Source organism: Chelonia mydas, chromosome 9, assembly GCF_015237465.2.
Source record: "Chelonia mydas isolate rCheMyd1 chromosome 9, rCheMyd1.pri.v2, whole genome shotgun sequence".
In the NCBI taxonomy this organism is placed as follows: domain Eukaryota; kingdom Metazoa; phylum Chordata; order Testudines; family Cheloniidae; genus Chelonia; species Chelonia mydas.
Window position 1 is genome coordinate 84,395,716 of NC_057855.1, and position 26,760 is coordinate 84,422,475.

Genomic DNA, 26,760 nt, shown 5'->3' on the forward strand with positions numbered 1-26,760 from the left:
TGTAATTCGTGCCTGTCGCATCTTGGCTGTAGAAATGCCAGATTAGTGGCTCTTCGATCGTATGAGCCTGGCTATTAACCCCAACTCTTCTCCATTTGAAGGGGCTAATTCGAAGCACAAGAGCGCTGGGCATATGGCTTAGTCACTGAGTAAACCTGCCACTACCCTTTTGCACCCATCATGCACTAAGAATCTGAAATTAGATTCTGGCCTGACAGTCACAAACAAATGAAAAAGGTACATGGATTAAGAATGATCGGTTAGCTACATAATATTGGCTTGGATATTAATTTTTAATGCACTGAAAAGCTTATTAAAATTTCCCGCAATTGACTTATCTTTGATATGATGATTCACTCCTGGGAATATTTTTACACACAAGACTTCAAGTCATAAAAGCACATGGCATTTCACAGCTCTGTTCTCTTCTTATATTCATGTTTAATGGTAATTTGTTGAAATTTACAGACACTTTGGGGATTTAGGTGCTTTTAGTAAGCATGAGTAATCAGCAGCTGTTTAAAAGTTGATGTACAACCTATGCAACTTTATAGACTTGGTGGCAAACTGGACCCGAATATAACCCTGAATCCACCCCTTCCCCAATCTTCATCAGACCACCAGGTGTTTCACGGTAAACCAGATATGGTCCTAATGACTCTGGAGATAATGACTGCTCTTAAAAGTCTGAATAAGGGTGAAGACTCCTATAGTGTGGTAGCAAGACTCAGGGCTTGTCTATCTTAGGGGTAACTACAGGGGTAACTACAGATTCAGTAATTGAATTAAACAACATGGATGTTTTAAGGCTTTTTTAAACCAATTTAAGAGTGCTCACACAAAGAAGCTGAACCAAATTAATCAGTTTCTAAAGCAATTTAGGCCTTGCATACAACTATATTGGCATAGTTAAACTAGCAAAACCATCTAGTGAGGACACAGTATTATTAGTATCAAAGTGCTTATACGGGTTCCCTTGGCATAAATTATATCAGCATATTAGCGTCTAAGGCTAGGTCTACACTACACTTCTGCTGGCATAGCTGTGTCACTCAGGGTTGTGAAGAGACGTTATCCCTGACCAACACAGTTGCGCTGGCAGAAGTCCCTAGTGCAGGCTCTAGTTATGCCAATAAAACTTCCAAGGGTACACGAAGCCTTAGACTGGAGCACAAACTGTGAGAAGATAAGGCCTGAACATTGCTTGAGCACTAGCTCTGAAGGTATCCTGACTTCAGGCAAACACTTACTGCCTTTATAAAAGGATCACTTCAAATCAAATTGGAGAGGCCCTTTGAGCGAAATACAGCCCAGACCTAGTCAACTGCGCCTCACTGAAACGAACCTTCATCTATCCTGTTTTGGTTTTTCATGACTTTACTTCTTTGTCCCACAGTAGAAGGATACTTTTTCTCTTTAGCTTCACAGGGACAGCCTTACCCTCATTTTAGACATTCTGATGAAATTGTACATAAAATAATTACAACAGTGCAGCAACAACCCCCCCAAACCTTACAATTTCAGCAAGGTTAAGAGAGTTTGTGTCTGAACCATCCTCATATTTCATTCAAGCTCAGGTGAGCGAGTGATTCCAGCCCTCTCAAGGCTCCTAGCTCATGCTGCCTGTGTCTAAGTCTTACTTTGCTACTTGGAGTTATGTCTATACACTGGCACATACCAAACATTACACCAAGTTTCCCTGATAGACTCTAAATTGAATGTGAAAATGGCAGCTAAAGGGGTTATAATGGGAACTCTGCCAAAATCTCCCCAGTCCCTTCCATTCCCCCTCTAAGCATACTAATGAAGAGAAGATTAAACAATGCATGAACTGTAATAGAGGAAATTAAAGCATCCCAGCATGGTCTTCTGTCTCCTTTCAAATATATGAGATTAAAAGTGCTATTATCCCTTTTAATGAGACAAATCTTTCAGTGAGTTCCCCCAGCACCATCCACTTCTGTTGTTGCAATGGCCTTCTTCGTGACCATGAGACTCAATCTGATTTATTTCCTCTGCTGCTTTCAAATCACTGCTGTATCTGCTCCTTGGAAATGTTGGGGAAAATACAGTTCGCATTTATCTGAGGCTAAATGGCTCATTTTAAAAAAATCGAGCTAATGATACAGGTTCCTGTCTTAATTAATGGCCAGATTCAACCTGTAGTGGCTAATTCTAGGAGCAGCTCCAACAAATTCACTGTAATGAACTATCTTACGGTATCTTTCTATATATGGGTGGAGGCCTTGACAAAATACTTTGTCTTCATTTTCACTGGCAGGAACATATCTTGGATCTAGACACACATTCCTACCACGCTCCTGGAGCATTTGATTCTCTGCCTCTTTTTTCTGCCTTTTCTTCTCTTTACAAGAGTAAGAGGGCTTTACAGCTTTAGCATTAAGATTTATAGATCGCATCTTATAATGCTTGAGACAATGTGAACTTTCTAGGACACTTTCTCTCTCTCTCTGAGATGGGTGACTGATGTTAAGTCAAACTAAATAAATACAGAGCATGTAATGAAATATAAAGTCCCACTGGATAATGTTCAATCAGTATCGTACATAAACAGTATCTTCTTTTATAAAAAAATCTGTTGGTTTATTCAAAAAGGAGTTAGTTCACAGAAATGAGACCAAAACCAATTGGTTATTATTTATACCCAGCAGAACTGATATCTTTGATAGTTTTAAGCAATCTTTCAAAAATCAAACCAATTACCACAGGTACTATGATGTTTCCCAGCAGGATAAGTCTCCACTCCCCTCTGGCCACTGTGCTGCCTGAGGGAGATTCCAGCTCCAGATTATTTCCACAGAGCTTGAGCCATGATTCCATTCCTACCTGTGCCATCTTCCAAGTGTCCGAAGTTACAGATCTGGCTGATGTTGTGCACCCATAACTGCATTTCCTCCTCCGTTTTGGCCACCAAATAAAAGGAGCGGTAGGTAGTTTTCACGATGAAGACGAAGTTATTCTGGAATTCTTTCTTGATGAAGTTGGGCCCTGAATGCTTCAGCACTTCACACTCGTTAAGGTCTATGATCCGAATGGGTTTCTTGGAATGGTTGTTTCTGTAGTACTCCAGAACGTCCGGGTTCCCACTCATGCGGCCCCTGCGGAGCACAAACCAGCGTTTCCGCCATGCCTGCAGGAGACACAATTGGACGCATGTCACAGACGGGGAATTTGTTTCCTGCTTTAGCCTTCAAACTGGTTGTCACATTTTGTCAACAGACCTAAATATGCATATTTTCTTTAGATTCTATGCTTATCTTAATCACCAGGCTGAACTGTGACTGGTGATTTGAAATCCATCCCCATAGGGCGCGTCTACTCTAAGAAGAAAGGTGGGTAGTTGTAATTTTAACATGAGTTTGCAGGGCAAGGTAAGCTATAGGCTTCTCCATAGTCTCTACCTCAGTCTAGTACCATGTGTTAAAGCTACAAATGGCCTTGTCTTCATTAGGATTTTAGTGGCCAGGTTAGCTAACATGAAGTAAGAACACATCTTTTATCTTGGTGAAGACAAGACATGCCTAGGATTTTATCCTGTGTTAGGCCTGGTCTACACTTGAAATTTAGGTCAACATAGCTACAGTATTCAGGGGTGGGGAAAAATCTATGCCCCTGAGGGATGTAGCTATGCTGACCTAATCCCCAGTGTAGATGTGGCTAGGTGGACAAAAATGGTTCCCTTGACCTAGCTACCGTCGCTAAGGGAGGTGGTGTTTCTATAGCAACAACAACAACAACAAAAACCTCCCACTCTAAGCTGTGTCTGCACTATTGGGTCACGCCAGGATAATTACAGTGCTATCGCTATGCTGCTACAGTCCCCATACTGTAGACATAGCCTTACTTACCATGTGTTAGCTAACACCTGGTAGAAAACACCTCTTCTCCTGGTGAAGACAAGGCCTTAAGATGAACCCAGTATGTTTCCATCAGATGTTTTTTTGCGCTAATAAAGAGCTGTTAATGAGCTGACAGTTACTTATGCAAATTAAGAAGAACAGATCTTGAGGGGGTTGCAGTGCTAAAAAGTTAAACAGATGACTTCAGAAAGCTACAAAATCCTGTATATCACACATAACGGCTTGTTTAACTCTCTCTGCCCAGAACTGTAAATTAATAAATATTTATCTCTTTTTGGCCCAAATGATTAATAGCCTGGATTTCACACAGGGTTAAGTAAAGGCACATATAGATTAAGACACCATATGATTTTATAAAGCTGTATGCAGTATTTGGGGTGGGGGGGGGGGAAAGAAAGACATCTGTTTTTTTCCTCCATTTCACCAGCTGTTTCAGTTCACGTACAGTGCTGTGTTGGTTACAGCTGTCACCAATATACTTACTACCAGACCCAGAAGTGACCCCACTCCATATGTCCCATTCCATGGATAAATATTAAATTAAGAAATTAGGAGTTCTTCACCAACGGAATTTTTATAAAGAATGTGATTGGATAAAATCAGGTCACATGATCAAAAATAAAACAATGCTGTTTGTCTTTGATGGCTGGCCGAGGGAAATAGGACATGTCCCTGTGATGTGACCAACCTTACAGCTGTTTCCTACCTTCACAGAGCTTCTAGTACACTGTATAATTATTATTACACTGGCCACCTAAGAACATCTGTTACCACTACCCTGCACACTTGGTCAGCTGGAACGTCACAGTGATAGCAGAGACAAAACTAGATTCCTTTGCTCCAAAAGCATTTGAATGAAAGGAGCATCTTCACTGGCTGCAAGCAGTGTAGGAGCTATGACTCTTAGATGAGCAATTCTGATTCTACCCGCTAGAGAGCAGTGGGGCACACACACACTTTAGCCAGTTCACTACATCTGCTAAATGGCCATTGGCTTCATAAAATTCAAAAGGGACAGCAAGAAAAACAATTTGAACAACAATAGAAGAAATGATCTCCTTGCCTGAATCTTACTCAACTCCTGCTTGCAAAATGACTAGTCATCATAACACAAAACTGAGCAGTTGTCTGTCATTTGAGAAATCTTAGTGTGAGTATGATAATACCCGTTTTGTGGTAGGAGGCTATTTTTAAGCTGGCAAACAGGTCCTGCATCTCTTGAGACCAAGCAATTGGTTGCAAAATGTTTTAGCTGCTATGTAAAAATCCTCTTTTATATACCTTAAAAGTCAATACAATTACTACAGTTTTTGCTGATTCTCATATCCAATGGGTACAACGGCCACTAAAATATGGAGGAAAAACCCCCCTATGGCCTACATTACTCAAGAAGGAAATGTAACGTGACCCCAAATTAGCTGCCTGACAGTGAAGGCTTTGAAGCTGATTTCTATTATTCTCATATTTTTTTGATGCAAATAAACTGAACGTGAAGGGTCTCCAGTCCTCTTGGTCAGGCACATCAAAGCTTTGGGAGTCTACTATCAGAGATGCACACGGAATAAATAATCCAATAAAATATTCATTGACTTGCTTACTTAAAAGCATGTCCATTCAACCAGCAATACCACGACCTACTTCTAAAGTGCAAGGCTGTCCAAACCAGGGGCAGAGACTAAAGTAATATGTTAAAGAAGGATTTTGCAAGCCTGAACCATCATTTGTCAGCCTATGTGGAAAAGTGGGTTTTGAGAAGGGACTTGAATGAGGCATGGTGGGCCAGGTCAGGAAGGGGGTGTAGGTGTAGGGTGGACAGCACAAGCATCGGCAGTGCAAGGTTCCCCCCCCCTCCCACCTCCCCCCCACTGCATACTGCCCACTATGGTATACTCTTGATCATTTGATCTCTAGAAGTCAGAGGGTGATTTGATCTCTTTGCCCATTGGCCCTCCTGTTGCATCTTCCAACCAGGTTATTAGCTAGCATGGTTGTGGTTTTTGAGATGTGGAATCCTGTCCTCTTGAAAATGGACAGAGGCCATCAAGGACCGTTTCTCACAAGGCCTGGAGATTCAATCTCTTTTAAGGACAAATTGTGAAATTTCATACCTTGAAAACATTATTACGCAAATACAAACACTGTAAAGATTTTGGTTAATGATTAGGTCTGTAAAACATGACAGGTCCTGACAGCATGTCAAGATTTAAACATCTGTTTCTTTGTTTGTGGAGAAACTCAGAGCACCTTCGGGAGAACACCAGCAATTTCTGAAGTGGTGAGGTATATATTATACCCACAGAATACATACATCTCTCTCCTAACCAACTTCTGGGCTTCTCCGCCTATTACGCACAGTTCCTGAGTTGGGAGTTGATCGGACAGACATGTCACTAGCCTCAGTGAAGAAGAACAGTTATATATTTTTTTCCACTCTCTCTTTCAAGCCACGTGCTTTAATGAAAAAAGAATACGGCTACGTAATATTTGCCCTTCTCTCCCAAAGCGCCCGATTAATTGCTTTCAAACGCTGGCACTTAGGATATGCCACCTAGCTGTGGATTTTTATCCAACCTTTTGAAAATACCGTAGAACCTCAGAGTTACAAACACCAGAGTTACAAACTGACTGGTCAACCACACACCTCATTTGGAATTGGAAGTATGCAGTCAGGCAGCAGAGACAGCAACAAAAAAAAGCAAATACAAGAAGAAAGGTGGGTAGTTGTAATTTTAACATGAGTTTGCAGGGCAAGGTAAGCTATAGGCTTCTCCACAGTCTCTACGTCGGTCTAGTACCATGTGTTAAAGCTACAAATGGCCTTGTCTTCATTAGGATTTTAGTGGCCAGGTTAGCTAACATGAAGTAAGAACACATCTTTTATCTTAGTGAAGACAAGGCATGCCTAGGATTTTATCCTGTGTTAGGCCTGGTCTTCACTTGAAATTTAGGTCAACATATTCAGGAGTGGGAAAAAAATCTAAAAAACACTACTGTTTTAAATGTAAACTACTAAAAAAATAAAGGGAAAGTTGAAAAAAAGATTTGACAAGGTAAGGAAACTGTTCGTGCACTTGTTTCATTTAAATTCAGATGGTTGAAAGCAGCATTTTTCTTCTGCATAGTTGTATTAAGTCAATGTTCAATTGTAAACTTTTGACAGAACAACCATAATATTTTGTTCAGCATGACAAACAACCTCCATTCCTGAAGTGTTCATAACGCTGAGGTTCTACTGTAATTACCGTTTATGTGGGGGAATGCCCAGAAGCTTCAGATGTGTCTGATCTCATTAGAGCCAAGGAATTTATGGACAAAACCCAAGAGAATGCTGTTTCACAATTTAAAAAGTGTGACATTTGCTGAATAACCTAGCAGGGAATAGCCCAATACTCAATAAAATATCATGCTTGTATCACTAACAGTCCATCACAAAACAAAATATATAAGGCTTGATTCTTTGGTATAATTCTGGCTCTAAATGATCAGCAGATAATGCCTATTGAACTCCCTGCTGGCATAAACGCAGAGGAAGCACTCCTGTGCCAGCTGCTCTGATTCCCCCAGGGTAGCTACTCTAGGCTGTTCTAACCAATGCTGGAGCTGGGCTGGCACAGAATCAGGGAACTGTAAGCAGCTTCCTCCACCCCCTCCATGCTGAGAATCAAGCACACAATCTGAGACATAACATTCCTAAGGAGTTCAAGGTACAGTGCAGGACAGCCCTATTTCTCAGTTTGTTTAGACTTTATGCTTTGCTGAATCTAAAGTCTGTAGGATCTCAATCACAATTCCAGAAGCCAGGCTACAGCACAGTATCATCAGCTGGAACAGAATTCTGTACAAAGTATTTCAAATCTGCCATTTCAAAACTTTGGGCCAGATTCTCCACTATTGTAAAATGATTGTAACTGCATTGGTTTCACTTCCACACCATTGTGGCCATACAACTTGCTTTATTTATTTTTTTACAAATATGTGATAAAATTATATTATTCTTAGCTCTATTATAAAGATTGTGTGTCAGGGAATGCTGGAGAGGGGTGGACAGTTAAGCATGCAAGACTCAACTTCAATGGAGGTCTGGGTGTGCAAGGAACGCCAGGTAAAGGCTCAGGGTGAAATGCTGAATTATGTAGGGTGACACAAATGAAAGCAGTCACATACTTAGCAGTAATGTAGATTTCAAGCAGAAGACTCAGTTTCTCTTTTCACTGCACAATGTCTCTTAAGAGCACAGATGACTCCAAACCTAGTCATATAATCCACCAGCAATTTACCCTTCCTTACCAAATCTATAAAGAAAACCGAGCTGAAAGAGAGATAAAACATTGTAGGGCCTTTGGTTCTTGCTAATCCCGGTCCTGACATTCAATTTACCCTCCCTTACCAAATCTGTAAAGAAAACCGAGCTGAGAGATAAAACATTGTAGGGCCTTTGGTTCTTGCTAATCCCAGTCCTGACATTCAAAAAGATGACTAAATTTCTAATGTGCTTCAATAGAGCATTTGGAGTAAACAACCGTAGCAGAAGGCGGTTTCTACCACTACACTATTTCTTTTTCTCTGTAATCAAATTCTTGGGGCTAGTAAGATGCTCTGTGGTTTCTAATGATAAAGTAAATGAGTAATAGAACATGTGTCAAAAAATGCCACTGCCTTCGTCCATGTCAGCAGACATAGCCAGTCACATATGTGCTACAGAGCACACGCAGCGGAGACACCCCTAGATTCCACAGAAACCCACCTAAGATAACTGAAAGACCTCCATGGAGATGAGTGGGGTTAGCATCAGACCCTACAACCCATGACCAGGAGTCAGGGCCCTTGGGTTCTATTCCTAGTTCTGGCTCACCATTTTAGCCTGGGGAAGTGGCTGAACTGTTCAGTGCCTCAGTTTACCCATCAATAAAGTAAGTCTAAGACCTGCCTCACGTGGGTGATGTCACACTTAATTCATTAGTGATTGTAAAAATACTAGCACTGTGATCCTTAGATAAAGAGCATTACAGTACATCTACCTTCCTTAGTGTTTAGATGGCCTTTATTACCATAGGTATCTGAGCACCTCCCAAACTTGAATGTATTTATCCACACAACACTCCTGCAAAGCAGGGAAGTGCTGTTATCTCCATTCCACAGACCAGGAACAGAGTCACAGAGAAACTAAATGACTTGCCCAAGGTGCTGGAGTAGGGACTTGAATGCAGGTCTCCTGAATCCTAGGTTTCAGAGTAACAGCCGTGTTAGTCTGTATTCGCAAAAAGAAAAGGAGTACTTGTGGCACCTTAGAGACTAACCAATTTATTTGAGCATAAGCTTTCGTGAGCTACAGCTCACTTCATCGGATGCATACGGTGGAAACTGCAGAAGACATTATATACACAGAGACCATGAAACAATATCTCCTCCCATCCCACTCTCCTGCTGGTAATAGCTTATCTAAGGTGATCACTCTCCTTACAATGTGTATGATAATCAAGTTGGGCCATTTCCAGCACAAATCCAGGTTTTCTCACCCTCCGCCCCCCCCTACACAAACTCACTCTCCTGCTGGTTATAGCCCATCCAAAGTGACCACTCTCTTTACAACGTGTATGATAATCAAGGTGGGCCATTTCCAGCACAAATCCAGGTTTTCTCACCCCCCACCCCCCCCTTTTCCAAAAACCACACACTCTCCTGCTGGTAGCAGCAGGAGAGTGAGTTTGTGTGTGTGGTTTTTGGAAAAGGGGGGAGTGGGGGGTGAGAAAACCTGGATTTGTGCTGGAAATGGCCCACCTTGATAATCATACACGTTGTAAAGAGAGTGGTCACTTTGGATGGGCTATAACCAGCAGGAGAGTGGGATGGGAGGAGATATTGTTTCATGGTCTCTGTGTATATAATGTCTTCTGCAGTTTCCACAGTATGCATCCGATGAAGTGAGCTGTAGCTCACGAAAACTTATGCTCAAATAAATTGGTTAGTCTCTAAGGTGCCACAAGTACTCCTTTTCTTTTTGCTAAATCCTAGGAGAATTCCTAATCACTTGGCCAACCCTCCTCTTTATAAGTGACAGGTACTGTCATTTATTTTCAACCAACATTACTACTTTCCAGTTGACACAAGGGCCCACAACATGGCATGTCTCAGACCTCTGGGGAAAGGCAAAGTCAGGCTTTTACTTGTATCCGGGTTTTATTTGGTTAGTGAGCCTGCTTTTTACCTCTTTTCCCTGTTTAAACTTTCATCATACCACCATATCCTGGTACAGTTAACAGCTACTGTAGAACAGGTTATTTCCATTTTAAAAAGGCTTTCTACATTTTTATGCCTCTGATCTGCAAAAAATATTTTTACCCTAAAAAGCTTTTGCACATTCAACTATGCTAAATGCATTATGTGCTGAGAGTTTTAAGCGCCCAGGGACTGCATTGCAAAACTCATCTGAAATGATTACACATTTGCCAATATGTGACATTCATGCAGTTTTATGAGATATGCAAATCTGGCTGACTTTGTATGCATACTGAAGAAAGCCACACATGCTATCACCTTTATCTGCAAGCAACTACAGAGGTCAAACTTTCTCTGCCTTTTCTTGGGGTGTGTTTACAGATGGTTAAAAGACTCTCCTATTGCAGTGTAACTGGGATCCAGGGATTGTCTGAATTCATTCCTCGCAATCCACTCAAAAAGCTGCTCATCGAGCTACCAGAGTTGCAGGATCACTTTGAAATAAAGTTGTGTCATTGTCTCAAAACTGTTGCTGCTCTGGTTTGTCAACACAAAACTAGCAAGTGACTGGCATTTCGAGGGGCAGGGCAATATTGTGAATGCTGATCGTGCTGAGCTTCACGGACACTTCAAAAACTAGCAAAACCAGAAGTGGGAGTGTGGACGTGGGGATAGTTTGGTTTCATCTGATCAGAACCGGTAGAGTTTGGAAAGAGGATTGTTTTGTTTACATGCTCAAAACTAAATACAGTATCAAATTTACAGGGGAGTTTAGCTCAATTACAGTGGGAGAAGGGCTGGGATCTCTCCAGGAAAAAATTCCCCAGTTTGCATTTGGTTTTGCTATTGTAATGTAGATAGTCTCCAGGAGAAATATTACATTTATTTTGGTGCCTTTCGAAATTGCTGAGGACTTCACTGTATGTTTATATAGCTTCAGAAGTTTGCCATAGTTGGCACTAGAAAGCCATCTTCGTCAGAAAACCACAACTATCAGATAAGAGGGAACAAATTAATAATCATTTTCATCTGTCCTTCACACGTGGAATGGTCCATTGCCAATGAAAGGAGAGGTTTTAGAGCAGCGTTGGTCTGATGCCCAGGTGTTGCTGTATGCAACACAAGACATCAGTGTTTTCTGCTTGCCTCTGAGTTTTTAATGTCAAGAATCTCCACAGACACTTCTAAAGGAATACCTCTGTCTTTATTACTACAGTAGCAGTCTTCCATAAATGACTGCCGCTCCCACAGACCAATATCTTCATACATGCCAAATAAGTGGTGTGAGGTGTGATGTTGGTGTGAGCTAAAAAAGTCAGGTAAGACAAGCCACAAACAAAACAATAATGTACAGAAAAACAGCCAGAGCACTAGTAAACAAGGATTATGTGTCAACCGAAGAGCATTTTGTTTGGTGAACATATTTTCATTTGTAAATACTCATGTGCAAAATACATACTGGCAGGTAAGCATATATGAGAACACATACTAGCTATGTGATATAACATTAGTATAAAAGTATGCAGTTCATACTTTCTGTTTTTTAATCACAACCCCTTTCATCCAAAGACCTAAATGGTCTTCATCAGGGTGGATAAAGACCAATGATTTAAAAAAAAAAAATTTAAAAAAATCGGATTTTTTTGATAAAATGATTTTTGAGGAAAAAACCTATCTAAAAATAGTTTTAATTAAGACACATTATAGCTCAAAGATATCTCATCGTGGAACAGGAATTATAAATTCTAATTCTATAGTATGAGACAATATATTCATGTAAATGTTTAAGAAAAGTTTTGTAAATGAGTTCCAATAGTTCATGGATTAGAGACCCAATCTTACCAGGTTCCAGGGGTTTATGTATAGATTATTTAGGTTAATCTTTCTATCTACCCAATGGGACTCAGTGCTCCGTTTAGAAGATACCATCAGAGATGCTTAGTTTTGCAGTTCTCAAACTGTGGATTTGTGTCTCCAGAGATAACATGCTTGTTAACAGCAAAAAATGTTTTAAATTAAATAAATAAATGATATATAGAGGTGACAAATAACAGACCTTAACCCTATTGTCCCTCTGCAAATTTGTGTACACAGAGTCAATCCCTTACCTCTCTCTAAAAATGCAAAGTTTCAAGAAGTTCAATGAATAGCAGATTGTTGGGGGCGGAATAGATCTGGACAAGGAGAAGAGGTCTGGAGATAAATGTGAGAAGGGAGGGAAAGGGAGCAGAAACAAAAGTGAAACTGTTTGAGCAGCATATTCCAGAATTCTTGAGGTCTTTCTGGGTGTAGCCTTGATTGATTGATTTGAGATCTACCATACCATTCTTTCACTTGAAGGGAAAATCTATAATGGCAGCAGGCCGAAAAGAGACCCAGTTTGGAAATATTTTAATGAAGTTCCTCTACCTGTGGGTAAGACAGGCATGCGTGCAAAATGCAAACAGTGCAATAAAAAAATGCAAGGATTGGTTGCCCGAATGAAACAACATCCTGAGAAGGAACACTTCTCAGGAGGAAGCTGCGCTGAAAATGGTGAAAGGAACATGTCTGAACATGCAGAATCTTCAGGTTGGTAAACTTTTTTATTTCATGCTTCTTTCTTAAGGACTGCCTGTCTTCCTTCTGGACTATTCTTGAATTCTCATATTTGAGCAAAAAATGTAGTTTTTACTCTATGGTACTATCATTTTAGATGCAGGTGTGATAAAAAATAAATAGCTGAAATAGGTAGATCTTCCTTTTACAATTTCACCTTTAAAGTCGTACTGAGTGTCAGAGAATGCAATGAGTAATACTAAATGAGCAGTATGGTAATAATAAATTAAATAACTGCATTGACTTATTTTGTTTAGGAGAATCCATCCTCAACATACAAGATTCTGAAGATCACCATCATTTTCTGTAGTTTCAGAGTTGTCTGCCAATGATAGTGTTTCAGTCACTTCATGTATGGCATATAGCCACTGTATATCACCTGTAGCAAAAAGAAAAAAAAATCTCCATCATCTAGAAACAATCATAGATAATCTTGTGATAAGAAGCAGATTACAAAAAGTGGTAATCAATGAAAAAATTGCCTGGTTTGTTTATGCAACAAACTCTCCTTTCGGTATGATTGAGAACCCACACTTCATTAACATGGCTCAGTCATTAAGACCAGGATACAGTCCACTCAACAGAGCATATGTCGCAGGCAAATTGTTGGATAAAGTGTATGATAGAGAAATTAAGCAGTGTGCAAAAGGTCTAGAGGGTGAAATTATTAAACCTGAATCTTGATGGGTGGAGCAATGTTCACAATGATCCTGTTGTATGTGCTTGTGTGACAACAGAAGGAGGGAATGTCTTCCTAACAGAAACAATTGATACATCAGCAAATGCACACACAGCAGAATACTTACAGTAGAAGTAAAAGCTATAACAAAGTGTGAAAAAAATTTCAAATGTCTAGTATGCAGCTTGGTCACAGACAATGCTGCAAATGTGTCCAAGATGATAAGAAATTTAGAAGAGAGTGAAGAGAATCTGAAGCTAATAACATACGGTTGCAGTGCTCATTTGATGCACCTCCTAGCCAAAGACTTCAGTGTTGCAGAAATAAAGGCTAATGTTGTTGAAATTGCAAAATACTTCCGTAACAACCACTTTGCAGCAGCTGCTCTGAAAAAAAGTGGGAGGAACCAAGCTAACTCTCCCACAAGACGTGCAATGGAATTCAGTAGTGGACAGTTCTGAGCACTAGATCAAGACCTGGTCTAATCTGATGACAGTTTGTGAACAAAATCGTGAAAAAATAGACAGCAAAGTTCTCAACACTGGGCTTAAGAGAAATGTTGAACACATGCTGAGTCCCCTGAAGCCTATTTCCGCAGCCTTGAACAAAATGCAGGGAAATAGCTGTTTTATTGCTGACGCTGTTGAAATTTGGAAGGAACCAGTCCACATCTAAATATGCATATTTAGGTCTGTTGACAAAATGTGACAACCAGTTTGAAGGCTAAAGCAGGAAACAAATTCCCCATCTGTGACATGTGTCCAATTGTGTCTCCTGCAGGCATGGCAGAAACGCTGGTTTGTGCTCCGCAGGGGCCGCATGAGAGGGAACCCGGACGTTCTGGAGTACTACAGAAACAACCATTCCAAGAAACCCATTCGGATCATAGACCTTAATGAGTGTGAAGTGCTGAAGCATTCAGGGCCCAACTTCATCAAGAAAGAATTCCAGAATAACTTCGTCTTCACTGTGAAAACTACCTACCGCTCCTTTTATTTGGTGGCCAAAACGGAGGAGGAAATGCAGTTATGGGTGCACAACATCAGCCAGATCTGTAACTTCGGACACTTGGAAGATGGCACAGGTAGGAATGGAATCTTCATTAAAATATTCCCAAACTGGGTCTCTTTTCGGCCTGCTGCCATTATAGATTTTCCCTTCAAGTGAAAGAATGGTATGGTAGATCTCAAATCAATCAATCAAGGCTACACCCAGAAAGACCTCAAGACTTCTGGAATATGCTGCTCAAACAGTTTCACTTTTGTTTCTGCTCCCTTTTCCTCCCTTCTCACATTTATCTCCAGACCTCTTCTCCTTGTCCAGATCTATTCCACCCCCAACAATCTGTTATTCATTGAACTTCTTGAAACTTTGCACTTTTAGAGAGAGGTAAGGGATTGACTCTGTGTACACAAATTTGCAGAGGGACAATAGGGTTAAGGTCTGTTATTTGTCACCTCTATATATCATTTATTTATTTAATTTAAAACATTTTTGCTGTTAACAAGCATATTATCTCTGGAGACACAAATCCACAGTTTGAGAACTGCAAAACTAAGCATCTCTGATGGTATCTTCTAAACGGAGCACTGAGTCCCATTGGGTAGATAGAAAGATTAACCTAAATAATCTATACAGAAGCCACTGGAACTCCATAAGATTGGGTCCCTAATCCATGAACTATTGGAACTCATTTACAAAACTTTTCTTAAACATTTACATGAATATATTGTCTCATACTATAGAATCAGAATTTATAATCCCTGTTCCATGATGAGATATCTTTGAGCTATAATGTATTGTGACGGGGCAAGGCCAGATGGCTATAGAAAAGTAGTGGGAGATAGATATATTAGCTCCAGGCTAAACAAATCCCTGGTACCAGGTTAAGTGAAATGGAAGCTGCTCCAGGTCAATTAAGACACCTGGGGCCAATTAAGAACTTTCCAGAAGGCAGGGAGAAGGCTAGTTTGATTGGGACACCTGAAGCCAATCAGGGGCTGGCTGAAACTAGGTGAAAGCCTCCCAGTCAGTCAGGTGGGTGTGCATGTCAGGAGCTGTGGGAGGAAGTTGCGCTGTTGGAGAGGCTTAGTACACACCATATCAGGCACAAGGAAGGAGGCCCTGAGGTAAGGGTGAAGTGGAGCTTGAGGAAGTGAGGGCTACTGTGGGGGAAGCAGCCACCCAGGGAATTGTACATGTCATGTTTCTAAAAGGTCAGCTACCATAGCTGATACTATTAGGGTCCCTGGGCTGGAGCCCGGAGTAGAGGGTGGGCCCGGGCTGCCCCCCCCACCTTTGCCCTCCTGATTAATCACTGAGACTGGGAGACAACAGAGACTGTGCAAGGAAGGATAACTTCTCCTCACCTCCCTTGCTGGCTTATGATGAAAATGGCTCAGTAGACTGTGACCCTTGTCTCTAGAGAAAGAAGGGTTACGTGGAGGGTCACAGTGAGCCTCTGAGGCTAGCGAAATCCACCAGGAAATGCGGGACCCACGGAGGCAAGGACAGAATTTTGTCACAGTATCTATCTTTAGATTAGCTTTTTCCTCAAAAAAAACCAAAACACTTCATCACAAAAATCTAATTTAAATAAAAAAAAATCCAATTAAAAAATTTTTTTTTAAATAATTGATTTTTATCCACCCTGTCCCTGACACTTCCTTTAATGAAAGCGCTCATTTGGGGCCCCGGGGGTGCTAGCCTCTATTCACATGGGTAAGGGCCTCCGGACCAGGCCGCAAGCCAGGAAAAGTAGTAGCAAGATCGCTTATGGGGTCCTATCCTGAGTCCTCTGAAACGTCCTGCAAGCCAGAAATTCCAAATTTCAGCTAGCTTTAGTCTCGAGTGCTGGTCCTGGTGAATGGTCCAGGCACCTCACCAATGTAATAACATATCTCTGAGGGCGCCAGGCTCCAAATAAAACAGAAGTAAAGCCACTTGTGTCTCACCTTCCATGCCAGGTCCTAGAAAGCTTTTGCCAATGCCAGCTCCAGCTGGGTTACTTTCTGCTTTCATTTCACTAAACGGACTGCCAAGCCCTTTCTGTTAGTGAGACAGCTTCACAAGATACCTGACATTCTGCTACCCTGGTTACCCAGCCTAACTGTCACTGTGTTTACACAACGCAACTGCTGCCAATGCAATCACACCAGCCAAGGCGTGAACTCTCCCTTCCCTCTCCTCACCACTCTGCAGTTAGGTTTTTGATGCTCCTGCTGTCACCATCCACCCCAAGGCTAGTGCCCATGTAGGAACAAAGTGAGTGTCAAGTTACAAAGCTAACTTTGTGCTGAGACCACCAAGAATGGTGCTGCTCATCTTACTGCAAATGACTGAGCTGTGATCATTTTAGGATAGACTAATGTCTAATCTCATTGCATTGCCATCTGCTGAGAAGTGAATCATTTACTCAGTTTCAATACAATTCTGAAATGACCTTATTTCAGGAAAGCCAGCAACAATCTTGCTCTGAGGACCTACTAAGTTTCTACCGGCATAGTCAGAGGGGAAATACCTTGTTCCTTTCATGGTGATACACATATATTTAATTGACTGAAAGCATTTGTCTGAAAATTTCCTGCACCACAGTGTGTGATGAATGCATTATAATAAAGCATCTGAGATGACGTCTTCATGAACCAGCAAGATTTTCTCTGTTTCTGTAACGCACAGAAAGAAGCCTATGGTTTGCACAGAAAGAGAAGATTGCCATAAACTGAATAAAACCAGAGCAAAATGTTGCCTGCTTCCCCAAACACATTCCCATCATATATTCCACATCCTAATCCATAATATTTATGGTACTTTATATATACGAACATCTGCAACTGAGTGAGTCACTGCTATTTAATAAACATGCAAATTCTTTGTAAAGCTAATGTTCCTTTGGGCATGCAGGGTCAAAGTCAAAGTGACCTGAAAGCTCTGGAATTTCATTACTTAAAAAGTCCATTGAGAAGATCTCAAATCAAGCTCTTAAAGTAGAAAAAATGTGTTTAGATCTAGATAGATTTTTGTGGGGAGGGCAAATGCAGATGTTTGATTAAATCATCATTTAAGTGTCATTTTAGTCAAGAGTGAGCAAAGAATCAGGAGTCATCACAGTTTACACAAAATTGTTGATCAGGGACTTTCTTGTAGGGTGTTGCCAGGAAAAGAGATGGTCTCCTTCCTTCTCATGCAAGTATTGCAAGCAGAGATTTCCCATTAGGAACATCCTGGACAACAGAAAGCGGTTCTGGTAACTGCCTCTTTCACTTTGTTTTCAGTTACATCTTAGGACCTTCCTGAAGACAAGCTGTGTACAGCAAGAGGCTCTCCAGTAAATAAAAAATGTGAATGTTATTGGCACAGGGATGGGGTAAAAGTGTCTCCAATCTTTAAAATGAAGGATATTGACTGGACAGGTGGTTCCAGAATATAATAACTTGCTACAATACAAGGCTCCTATGTTGTTGAGCCCAATGCCAGTAAGTTTTATGCCAGGTCTAAATCTGATTTAACACTGCACAGAATCAGGCCCTGTCCTTTTACAGTATATTCAGTGCTTGCAATATATCATGAGTGCTATCAGAGAGGAGTTTCATTCTTTGGTGACTTTCAGAGTTAAATGCAAGCCAGCCTCTGATGGTGCAAAACTACTGAACATGCATCCAGTCTCGTAAACCTTTACAGAGGTAGGCTCATCCAAATCCCTGGGGACGAGACACATAAGTAAGGGACTGCAGGACTAGACCCATTTAATTGTGCTCACTTAACAATGAAGTCCAAATATGGGTCATAAATAAGCAATGCTACTAGTGGTCATCCCAAAGTAGGGTTTCCTTAACCTTCCTGGAGCAATGATGAAATCTTGGAGCTCTTCTGCCAATAAATGCCTGCGAATATCTGAAGGCTCCTTTTAATTCATTTACTGAAAGTGTAAGCATGACTCATTACTAAAAGGTACATGTTTAGTGTGTTGGGTCCTATTTATTATAAGCCCAAAGTCTGGGTCCCTATGAAAATTTTCCTAATGGTTGCTGGTCTTTGGAGCTGATCTGGGGTGGGTTTTGTTCTGTGCTCGTCTTCCAAGCTTCAGTAGAAAAGGTACAAGATAATAACTATATAAAATGACATCTTTCAAGCACAGTCTGGATATTATTTTACTATGACTAATGTAGAGTGGAAACAGATTCAGGTGACAATGTTCTGAGAAAAGTAACAGTGATTGTCTTGATTGAGTGTCATTTTAAAAGCAAAGCCTGCAAGGATCTGCAGACTGTCAAAAACTCAGTCTGAGAACAATCAAGCCAACCTTTGTGTGAAATCTGCCGAAGCACAGGGCACATCCATCCTTTTTAAGGTATCACGTGGAATTCCTGTGAGGATGGCAATCTCAATTACTTTAAACTGCTCACTTACTGCAGGCTTGACTAAGGTGCCCTGAAGGCTACAGGATTCTTTTCTTTTTTAATCGGGGTGTAAAGTAGATACTGGTTCAATAGGCAGATCCCAAAGGCAGGAGAAACAAGCCGAAACAACTGGATACAAGGGAACTGGGTTTAAGCCATTTGATGGTCTCCCATCACCCTTGGGCGCATTCCTCTTCTCCTCCCCCCCAATGGAGCACCCTCTTCTCTTTCCTTCCCTTCCAGGGTTTGCAAGCTGAAAAAACTACTTCTCTCTGGTCCTCTCATATTGCACCTTCTGAATGCTGCTGAATTCTCCCAGGCGTCTGAGTTTACTGACAGTGAAGACTTACAGGCAAGGCTCTTTATGTGAGGATGTTTACAGATAAGCCAGCTAGCCAAGGGTTTTAGTTCCATTCCCCTTTTCCCATCAACCGCATATTTATGTGTAATATCTAAGATGACACGATTGTAACTTAGATTCCTATATTTCCTTTCACCCAAAAATCCTAAAGTACTCGACAAATTGTACATGCTGATTACAAGTTACATATGCAGTGACTAGTTCACTCATCACTGAAATGCATCCACCTCTGGATGATGAACTCCGATGCAAATCAGGCCACTTATTTAAGTGACCAAATATGGATGTAGGTGCCGAAACTGTATGCATCCAAATGTGAACACTTTGATCTTCATCTCCATGTGGCTCAGTTTCTCCATCTGTACAATGGGGATAATTAAACATACCCACCTGTGTAAGGTGGTTTGAGAGCTATGGATGAAAAAACACTAGAAACATGCAAAGGACTAGTGTTCCTATTCTGTTCAGTTAGGATCTCATTCTGTTTGACCTGAAGTTGAAGTTAAAGTAAAACTTCCACTAATTTCAAAGGGGGCTGGACTAGGCCCTTTACATAAACTGATTAAGAAACAGGAAAATGTATGAAAGAACCAATACATTTTTCCCATGGTGCTCATGGATTTAGCAGTGTAGCCGTCATTCACAATTGTGCCAGTGACGATTTCTCCTGCAACACCAACGTCATTTTTGTAAAATGACATGGGTACATTGGAGATTTCTCCAATTCATTTACAAATGGTTTATTAATTATCAATAAAGCAGTAAGACAATTTAATACTGAATAGAGTATAGGTTAATCCCTATTGCCTATTAGGGAATCCTTATTAGTCCCATCTCTGAAATTCCTATGGAATCTAAAGTGATTTTTTGGATGTACCCCGAGAGCTTCATAAAAATTGCGGTTACTCTGTTTTGTTTATTCGCCCATGTAATTTAAAAGGACAACAGCAATGAAATGCACACATCTGGGGACAAATTCTCTGCTGGTGTAATGCAACTCAAGTAAATGGAGAATTAACTTCTTATTCTGAGGGTTGGGTGGGAAGTGGCTTGTATTAAGGGAACTGAACTTTTGAGAAATTTTGAGTAAGGCTGCTAAACTAATTGCTTTTATGGAAAGACTCCAACGCTGCTTTGCTGAGGGAAAAAAGAATGAGTGGGGGCTAATGCCCTTTCTTGTAGCATGCAAGCTTACTGTAAATACAGATGTGCAAAGCAGTTAAAGGCTGAAAAAACTGCAGGTGTCTAGAGCCTGTAGATTATGTTGTGTCTTGAGCTATCTGAAGTCTCTCTTTTTCCTTTACCTAGAACTGGCCGTTTTCTCAGTACATTCTATAGAAACAGAACAAATTTTGCTGTTTCACCTTAACTGAGCATGTGGTATGAGGTCAGCAACAGTCATGCAGCCTATCTTTAACTGTCTGAACTCACATGATGCTCTAGTTCTGAAGAGAAGGAACATAAACAGGAAATTGGGCAAAGTGACTCTGGTAGCAGGAGCCCCACAATGCTGTTAAATAAACCCAACTCTTCAGCAATAGTCACATTTTGTATTTAATTACCAAGGTAACTAGAACAGTGGGAGTTCAGAAAAAGCCACAAAGGTCTGTGCTGTGATGGTGATGGCTGATACTAACAATGCTGCTCAACAAGAATGTAAATAAAGGATTGACTGCCAAGATTTCATTTGAGAGGTTTTAGGAAATTCTCGCAGCTTGATTCATAGCAGAATAAAAAGATGACAGATCGAATATATTTTCTAAACAAATCTGGATGATTTTACTCACACCTTACTGCCTTCACTAGTACTACCTGTACAGTAAGGTGAGCAGGATTTGTCTTTGCATCCTGTTTCCCACTGAAAATTGCATGGAGAAAGAAAGATTCATCCAAGTGACATGGGGAAGATCTCTATAAATAACTCCTTTGGGAGGTGATCAAATCTGGAAATATATGTGTTGTTCTGAGATTTCTTCAGGAAGCTTCAGCACTCTCCCTGTCATAAATGACTAGGGTGTCCAGGGCAGATTTGTCCTAGAGATTATGCCAAAAAAATGCTGAAAAGAAGAACTAACATTCCCAACATATACACAAAGAAAGGAAGATGGAAATAGTAATATATCATCACTAGGCTCCAATCCAGCGAAGCACTTGAGCATGTGCTTACCGTTAAGCCCCTGAGTAGTCTCGTAGACTACAAATGGGACTCCCTCCCATGCTGAAAAATTATGCAGACACTTAAGTGCTTTGCTGGATTGGGGGCAGAGTAGTCAACACCTTGAAGGACCGAGTCCTGTAGGAAATACCCAGTCTTACTGGGTGAAATCCTGGCTCCACTGAAGTCAGTGACAAATCTCCCGCTGACTTCAATGGGTGCAAGATTTCATCCCTCAGGCCTGTGTAAGCAGTGTCAGGATGAGCTCCACCCTGACATCTGGTGGTGAGGTGTGGCAAGTTGTGGAAAAGAACGTCAGGGGCCGATCTCATTTGCATAGGCACACCCACACCGCCTAGAATGAGGCCATAGCTGCCCAAATGGTCATTTTGGCTGCTGTGGGATCCCCAGTGTCTCTGTTATTGGGGCAGGAAGAATAAATTGTTATTACCCTGATTATGGGAACTGTGCTTGGAACTGTATTTGGCCTTTTGTTATGATGGAGGGACTCACCATCAACTAAGTAGCACTCGCTAGGCAAGGGACATGGGTTCCAAAACTCTGTGAATTGAGAGAGGCTGGGGATAAGTATTAATACTTGGTGGCATAGGTGCCTTAGTGAGGGTCTTACATGCTAATTGCACTTCCTCCACTCTCCACTGTGGAATATCAGAGCTAATTTTGAGTCCGTTAGGAGTCTAGTTACAGGCTGCTGAGCTTACTTTGGGCTAATGGTGTACCAGCACTGAGGCTCCCCTACTACAAGCTGAATTCACCTAAGAGCTGAACTGACTAAGAGCTGAAATTACTGAGCGTTGTGTTAAGTAGGGGGGGAGCCTGAAGATATATGGTGGAGCAGTTCGCGGGAGGGCTGGAGTGCCTTGTGGACAAGCTGGTGGAGCAGTTCATAGGATGGCAGGAGCTGTGTGTGGGATGCGGAGCGGAGCAGTTCGTGGGACGGCGGGAGCTGCTTGTGGGCCGCAGAGCGGAGCCAAGCGAAGCAGTTTGTGGGGCGGCGAGCGGAGCCAAGGCCTATAGAGCTTCAGATCATGTAAGGTGCCCCTTACCTCTCTCTTCCCCCCCCCCAATCTCCACCCAGGTTGGGAGGTAAAGCTCTGCAGATAAACTTTCGAACTCTGGGGCTGCCCTGACCAGGGACAGAGACTTTTGGGCCATTGGACTTTTGGGACTTTGGGTGATTTCGGGTTGCTGGACTCAAGAACCAAAGGGAAAGGACATGCCCTAATTTGCTTGGGGTGGGTTTTTGCTCATGGGTTGTGTTATGAATCCTGTTGGTGGTGTTTCCCCAACATAATGCCACATTGTTTCTCTTTGTTATTAAAAGGTTTTTTTGCTACACTCAGACTCCATGCTTGCGAGAGGGGAAGTTTTGCCTCTTGGAGGCGCCCAGCGGGGGTGGTATATATTTGTCCCAGGTCACTGGGTGGGGGCTCGAGCCGGTTTTGCATTGTGTTATTGGAATGGAACCCCTAGATACTGAACCCGGCCCTTGTTGATGCCAACTCTGATGGGCAGAAGGGTTACACCTGTAAAAGCGGGATAGAAATCTCATGGGAAGAGGTCTTCTGGTCAGATTCCTGCCACTTCATGCTTCAGGGCAGACTGGGAAGGGAACCTCCTGGATGAAATCCTGGCCAAACTCCACTGGACTTCAGGATTTCACTCCATGTTTTGAACAATTCCAATACCAGTTGGAGCTGAGAAGTGATGGGATGCACCCACTGAAGCCAATAGAAGCTTTTCTACTCATGTCAATAGGGCAGTCTGTGTATAAACTTACTCTTAATGAATATTACCTAACTTCACAAATAGCCCTGTAGATTTCAATGGGGTCACTTGTGGACTAAGACATTAATTGGACCAGGAGTGGTTCTTGTGTTTAATCTACAAATATTTGCATCTTGGCCTCAGTTCAAGTTTTGGGAAATGATTGCTTTCCCATCTGAACTGGCTTGCACACCCCTGTTGTTATTCAGCTATATGGTCTGTATCTGTCTATAGCTTTATAAATAGCTCTGGATGATGTCGATACACAGGTCTATAACATACAGAAGAGCGGTATGCATACACATAACACTGCATGCTATTTTCCCGAAGTATTTGTTTTAATTTTCATATGAATTCCTGTCAGCTGAATTTATTCCCCATTCTCTGAAGATTCTAGCCCACAAGTTTACTGATAAAGGGGTTGTAGAAATAGCAACATTTAAGCCAATACTGGAAAAAGATATAATGAGCTATCTGGGAAGGCAGTAGGTTTTCATTTATGTGTGGACGGTGCCTGGCACATTGTGGGCACCACCAGGGCAAAAGTGATAAATAAATAATTAACACATTTTAAATTTGTAAATATGAGTATTTCCCCTGGAAACTTGATTCTACTATTCATGCTGATCCAATCAGTGAACAGAAACACACCATGTGATTTGTGCATCCAATCAAAACTAACCATCATAGCTCAAATTTCAATAATTGAATACTTACAAAAAACCGACATTTGAACAACTTACAGATCAAGACCTATTTGCCAGAATTATTCAGTCAATAATTCTAAGCATGAACTCACCCAAGAAAATACTTAGCTGCTTGCAGGCAATCCTCAAACAAAAACAAACAAGACAAAGTGGTGACATTTGTTGAATAAATTATTTGCTCAGATTGCACATTTATGTATATTACTGGTATGTATAATACATTCCACATACATACACCTCTACCCCATCCACTCACCCAGGATGGGCCTGAACACTGCACAACAGTTAACAGAGTTTGGATTTGGATCTGAACTCCATTGTTGGGCCCATCTGTATTTTGTATATTGGCGTTATTTGAAAAACACTGACGATCAAGCAATAACAATAGGAACCTCTGAATAGTTGATATACATGAGACTACTTAATTCAGAGTACACTACTAGGATAATTACAGAGTTACCCTAAGGAATTAAAAAAGCTGTTTTATTCTCATCTCTGTTGTTTTTAACTGGATTTTAACTACCTAAGATGTGTTATTTTTCCTTTCTGTATCTGATTAAGTATAGTTTAGTTCTAAGAACTTATTTTTTTCTCTTCTTTAAAAGCTACTCAATTATTCTTCCCTGATTTTACATTTCATAGGAGCTGGATTTCTGGACTTTTTCTTTTTAGAATTACTTTTTGACCTTATTTAGTTTGTGGAAACATGCTGATCATTCATAGGGCTGTCTAGGATAACGCATCAACATTTGTCTGCCTTTTTAATTTCAAAGTACATAAATCTAATACAAAATAAAAACAAAACTCTATATGCCACTTTTGACTGTATGTAATTAACTTATTTTTAAGAATTCCTTGTGAGTTGTTGGTTGTGTGGTTTTTTATTCCTTTTCTTTTTTTCTTTTTCTGCATTCTCTGGCTCTTGCAAACAAGCAGCATTCTGAGTGGAAATACAGGTTTAAAAATTCATATTTTCATTCCCTATATGAAAAAAACTACTTTCCTTTGAAATCTAGCTACCATTTCTAGTTGTATTCTGCACATGGGTAAAGTCGGCTCAAGCATCTAAGCATTTATTACTTAAACTTCTCATGCTCATGAGATAAGCCTGTGTGAAGTTCCACGCTCTGGTGTGGAGAGGGAACACGGGATGTGAAATTCCACAGACAAGTGCTTTGTTTCTCAGCGTATCAATTTCACCCTCTACCTACCCTATACTAGCGCACATGTTAAAAGAGTAAATTGGAATTGGAACTTAGGGCCTGATCCAAAGCCCATGGAAGTCAATGGGAGTCTTTTTGTTGCCATCAGAGGGCTTTGGAATGGATCAGAGAGGACTGAGCTCTTCACTCACACACGAGGTTCACATACAGGTTAAGTCTTTTTAATATTGTCTGCTAATAGTGGTGTGCATTACGTCTTTTAGTTAGACAATGTGTCACTGACTTGCATACTTTGCATAATGTTGCTTTTAATTTATGGACTGTGACTTATCTAAGGTAACGGAATGTCATACGACTAAATCAAATACTAACTAGGGTGTATTTGTTGTTTGTTTTAAATTACATTACTCTCAAACTTCCCTTGCTTAACCAAACGATGAAATCACAGTGCTCAAAACATTAAATCATTTCCTCACCATCAGAATATAATGGGTCAGACATGGAAAATAATTAAAATTGGCACATTGCACACTGAACCTTCTTAGAACTGTGAATTATACATTTCCCTTTATATTTCTGATTTATACAACATTACGCTCCTATCACAATACTATTGGGAGCTAACGTGTCCCTCAATCTATTTCCTTGGAATTCTCAGTTCTTCCCTTCATGGTCCGACTCTTCTAGGCACAGCAAAAATGCAATTTCCTAAACTACAGGCAGACAGAACTGTATTCCCAAACAAGTGCTTTCTCTTTGGCGTTACCTTATGCAACTTGTTCGCACTTTTTAAGGCAGGCTTTTGCCAATGCAGCAGAAGTAAAACTCCATGTAAAACTCTACAGTTAATAAAACAATTTGGGGGGGAAAATGCTTTGGAAAGAAAAGTTCAGAGACTATAGCTTGATCTGTTGGGAACAATGGGCAATTAAATGTGCTCAGCGATACCTTAAATATATGTAATGTGGGAGAGGAGTAATAGGTCCCTTTACATCATTCCACAAACTGTCACAATGCTAATATTTGAAACAGGGCGAAATTCTCAACTGGTATAAACCGGCATAATTCCACTTAAAGTCAATGGAGCTATCTGATTTTACACCCGTTTTGGATCGGGGTCTTAATCTTTTCTCAGTAATCAGCGTCGGTGATAAAAATGTGTGTTTGTGGAATGGTTACTTGAGTTCACCTTTACAAAAGTGCTGATAACAAACCAACAGGGTTTTTCCACAATCATTTTCAGAACTGCAGCACTTATTTCTGCTTTTCTGTAACGTCTCTCTCACGATCTACTCCTTCGTCTCGTCTCCGTCCCTTCCCCGTCCCTTCTTTCACTGAAGTCCCACAGTGACATGGTTTTCACTTTCTGAAGTACACCAGTGACTGAAGTCACAGATTAACTGTAAAGCCTCAAATCCCAGCTGGCTAAGCATTTTCTGGTGGCTTTGCATGTGCCTTCTGGTTGGTTTGATCCCAGCCACCTATCTCCCACTGATCCTGTGCGTGCACCTGACTAGGGATAGAGCAATGGTGATCACCTGGGACAGAAATAGAGAGCAATGCTGAACATTTGGTGGACTGGGGCTTTTAATAGCATTTATTATTTGTATTGGTGTGGCGTGTCGACGCCAGGGCACCATTGTGCTAGGCACTGTACAAAAAATATAACAGACAGTTCAGTGTTTCTCAGAGGTGTTTTTTAAGTGGGGTGTTGATATGGGGGCTGATTTTCTGACCTGCTCTGTCCCCATTGTGTTGCACAAGCTATGTACAGGGAGCAGAGACTAATCTGAAACCCCTATCTGAAGTTACC

General features: G+C 41.0%; 1 protein-coding gene across 6 annotated transcripts in view; it reads right to left on the bottom strand.

The window, feature by feature from the left end:
* Positions 1-26,760, bottom strand: part of GAB3 (GRB2 associated binding protein 3) — a 110,009-nt gene that overhangs the window by 31,543 nt on the left and 51,706 nt on the right. For 3 of the 6 annotated variants that reach the window (XM_037908495.2, XM_043522692.1, XM_007060232.4), the window contains one exon: positions 2,848-3,151. In XM_037908495.2, coding sequence (XP_037764423.1) covers positions 2,848-3,151 — 304 coding nt within the window. Of the gene's footprint in view, positions 1-2,847; positions 3,152-3,869; positions 3,979-12,205; positions 12,482-12,973; positions 13,075-26,760 lie in introns of those variants that run through there. The other 3 variants (XM_037908497.2, XM_037908498.2, XM_037908499.2) reach the window with 3 other exon arrangements.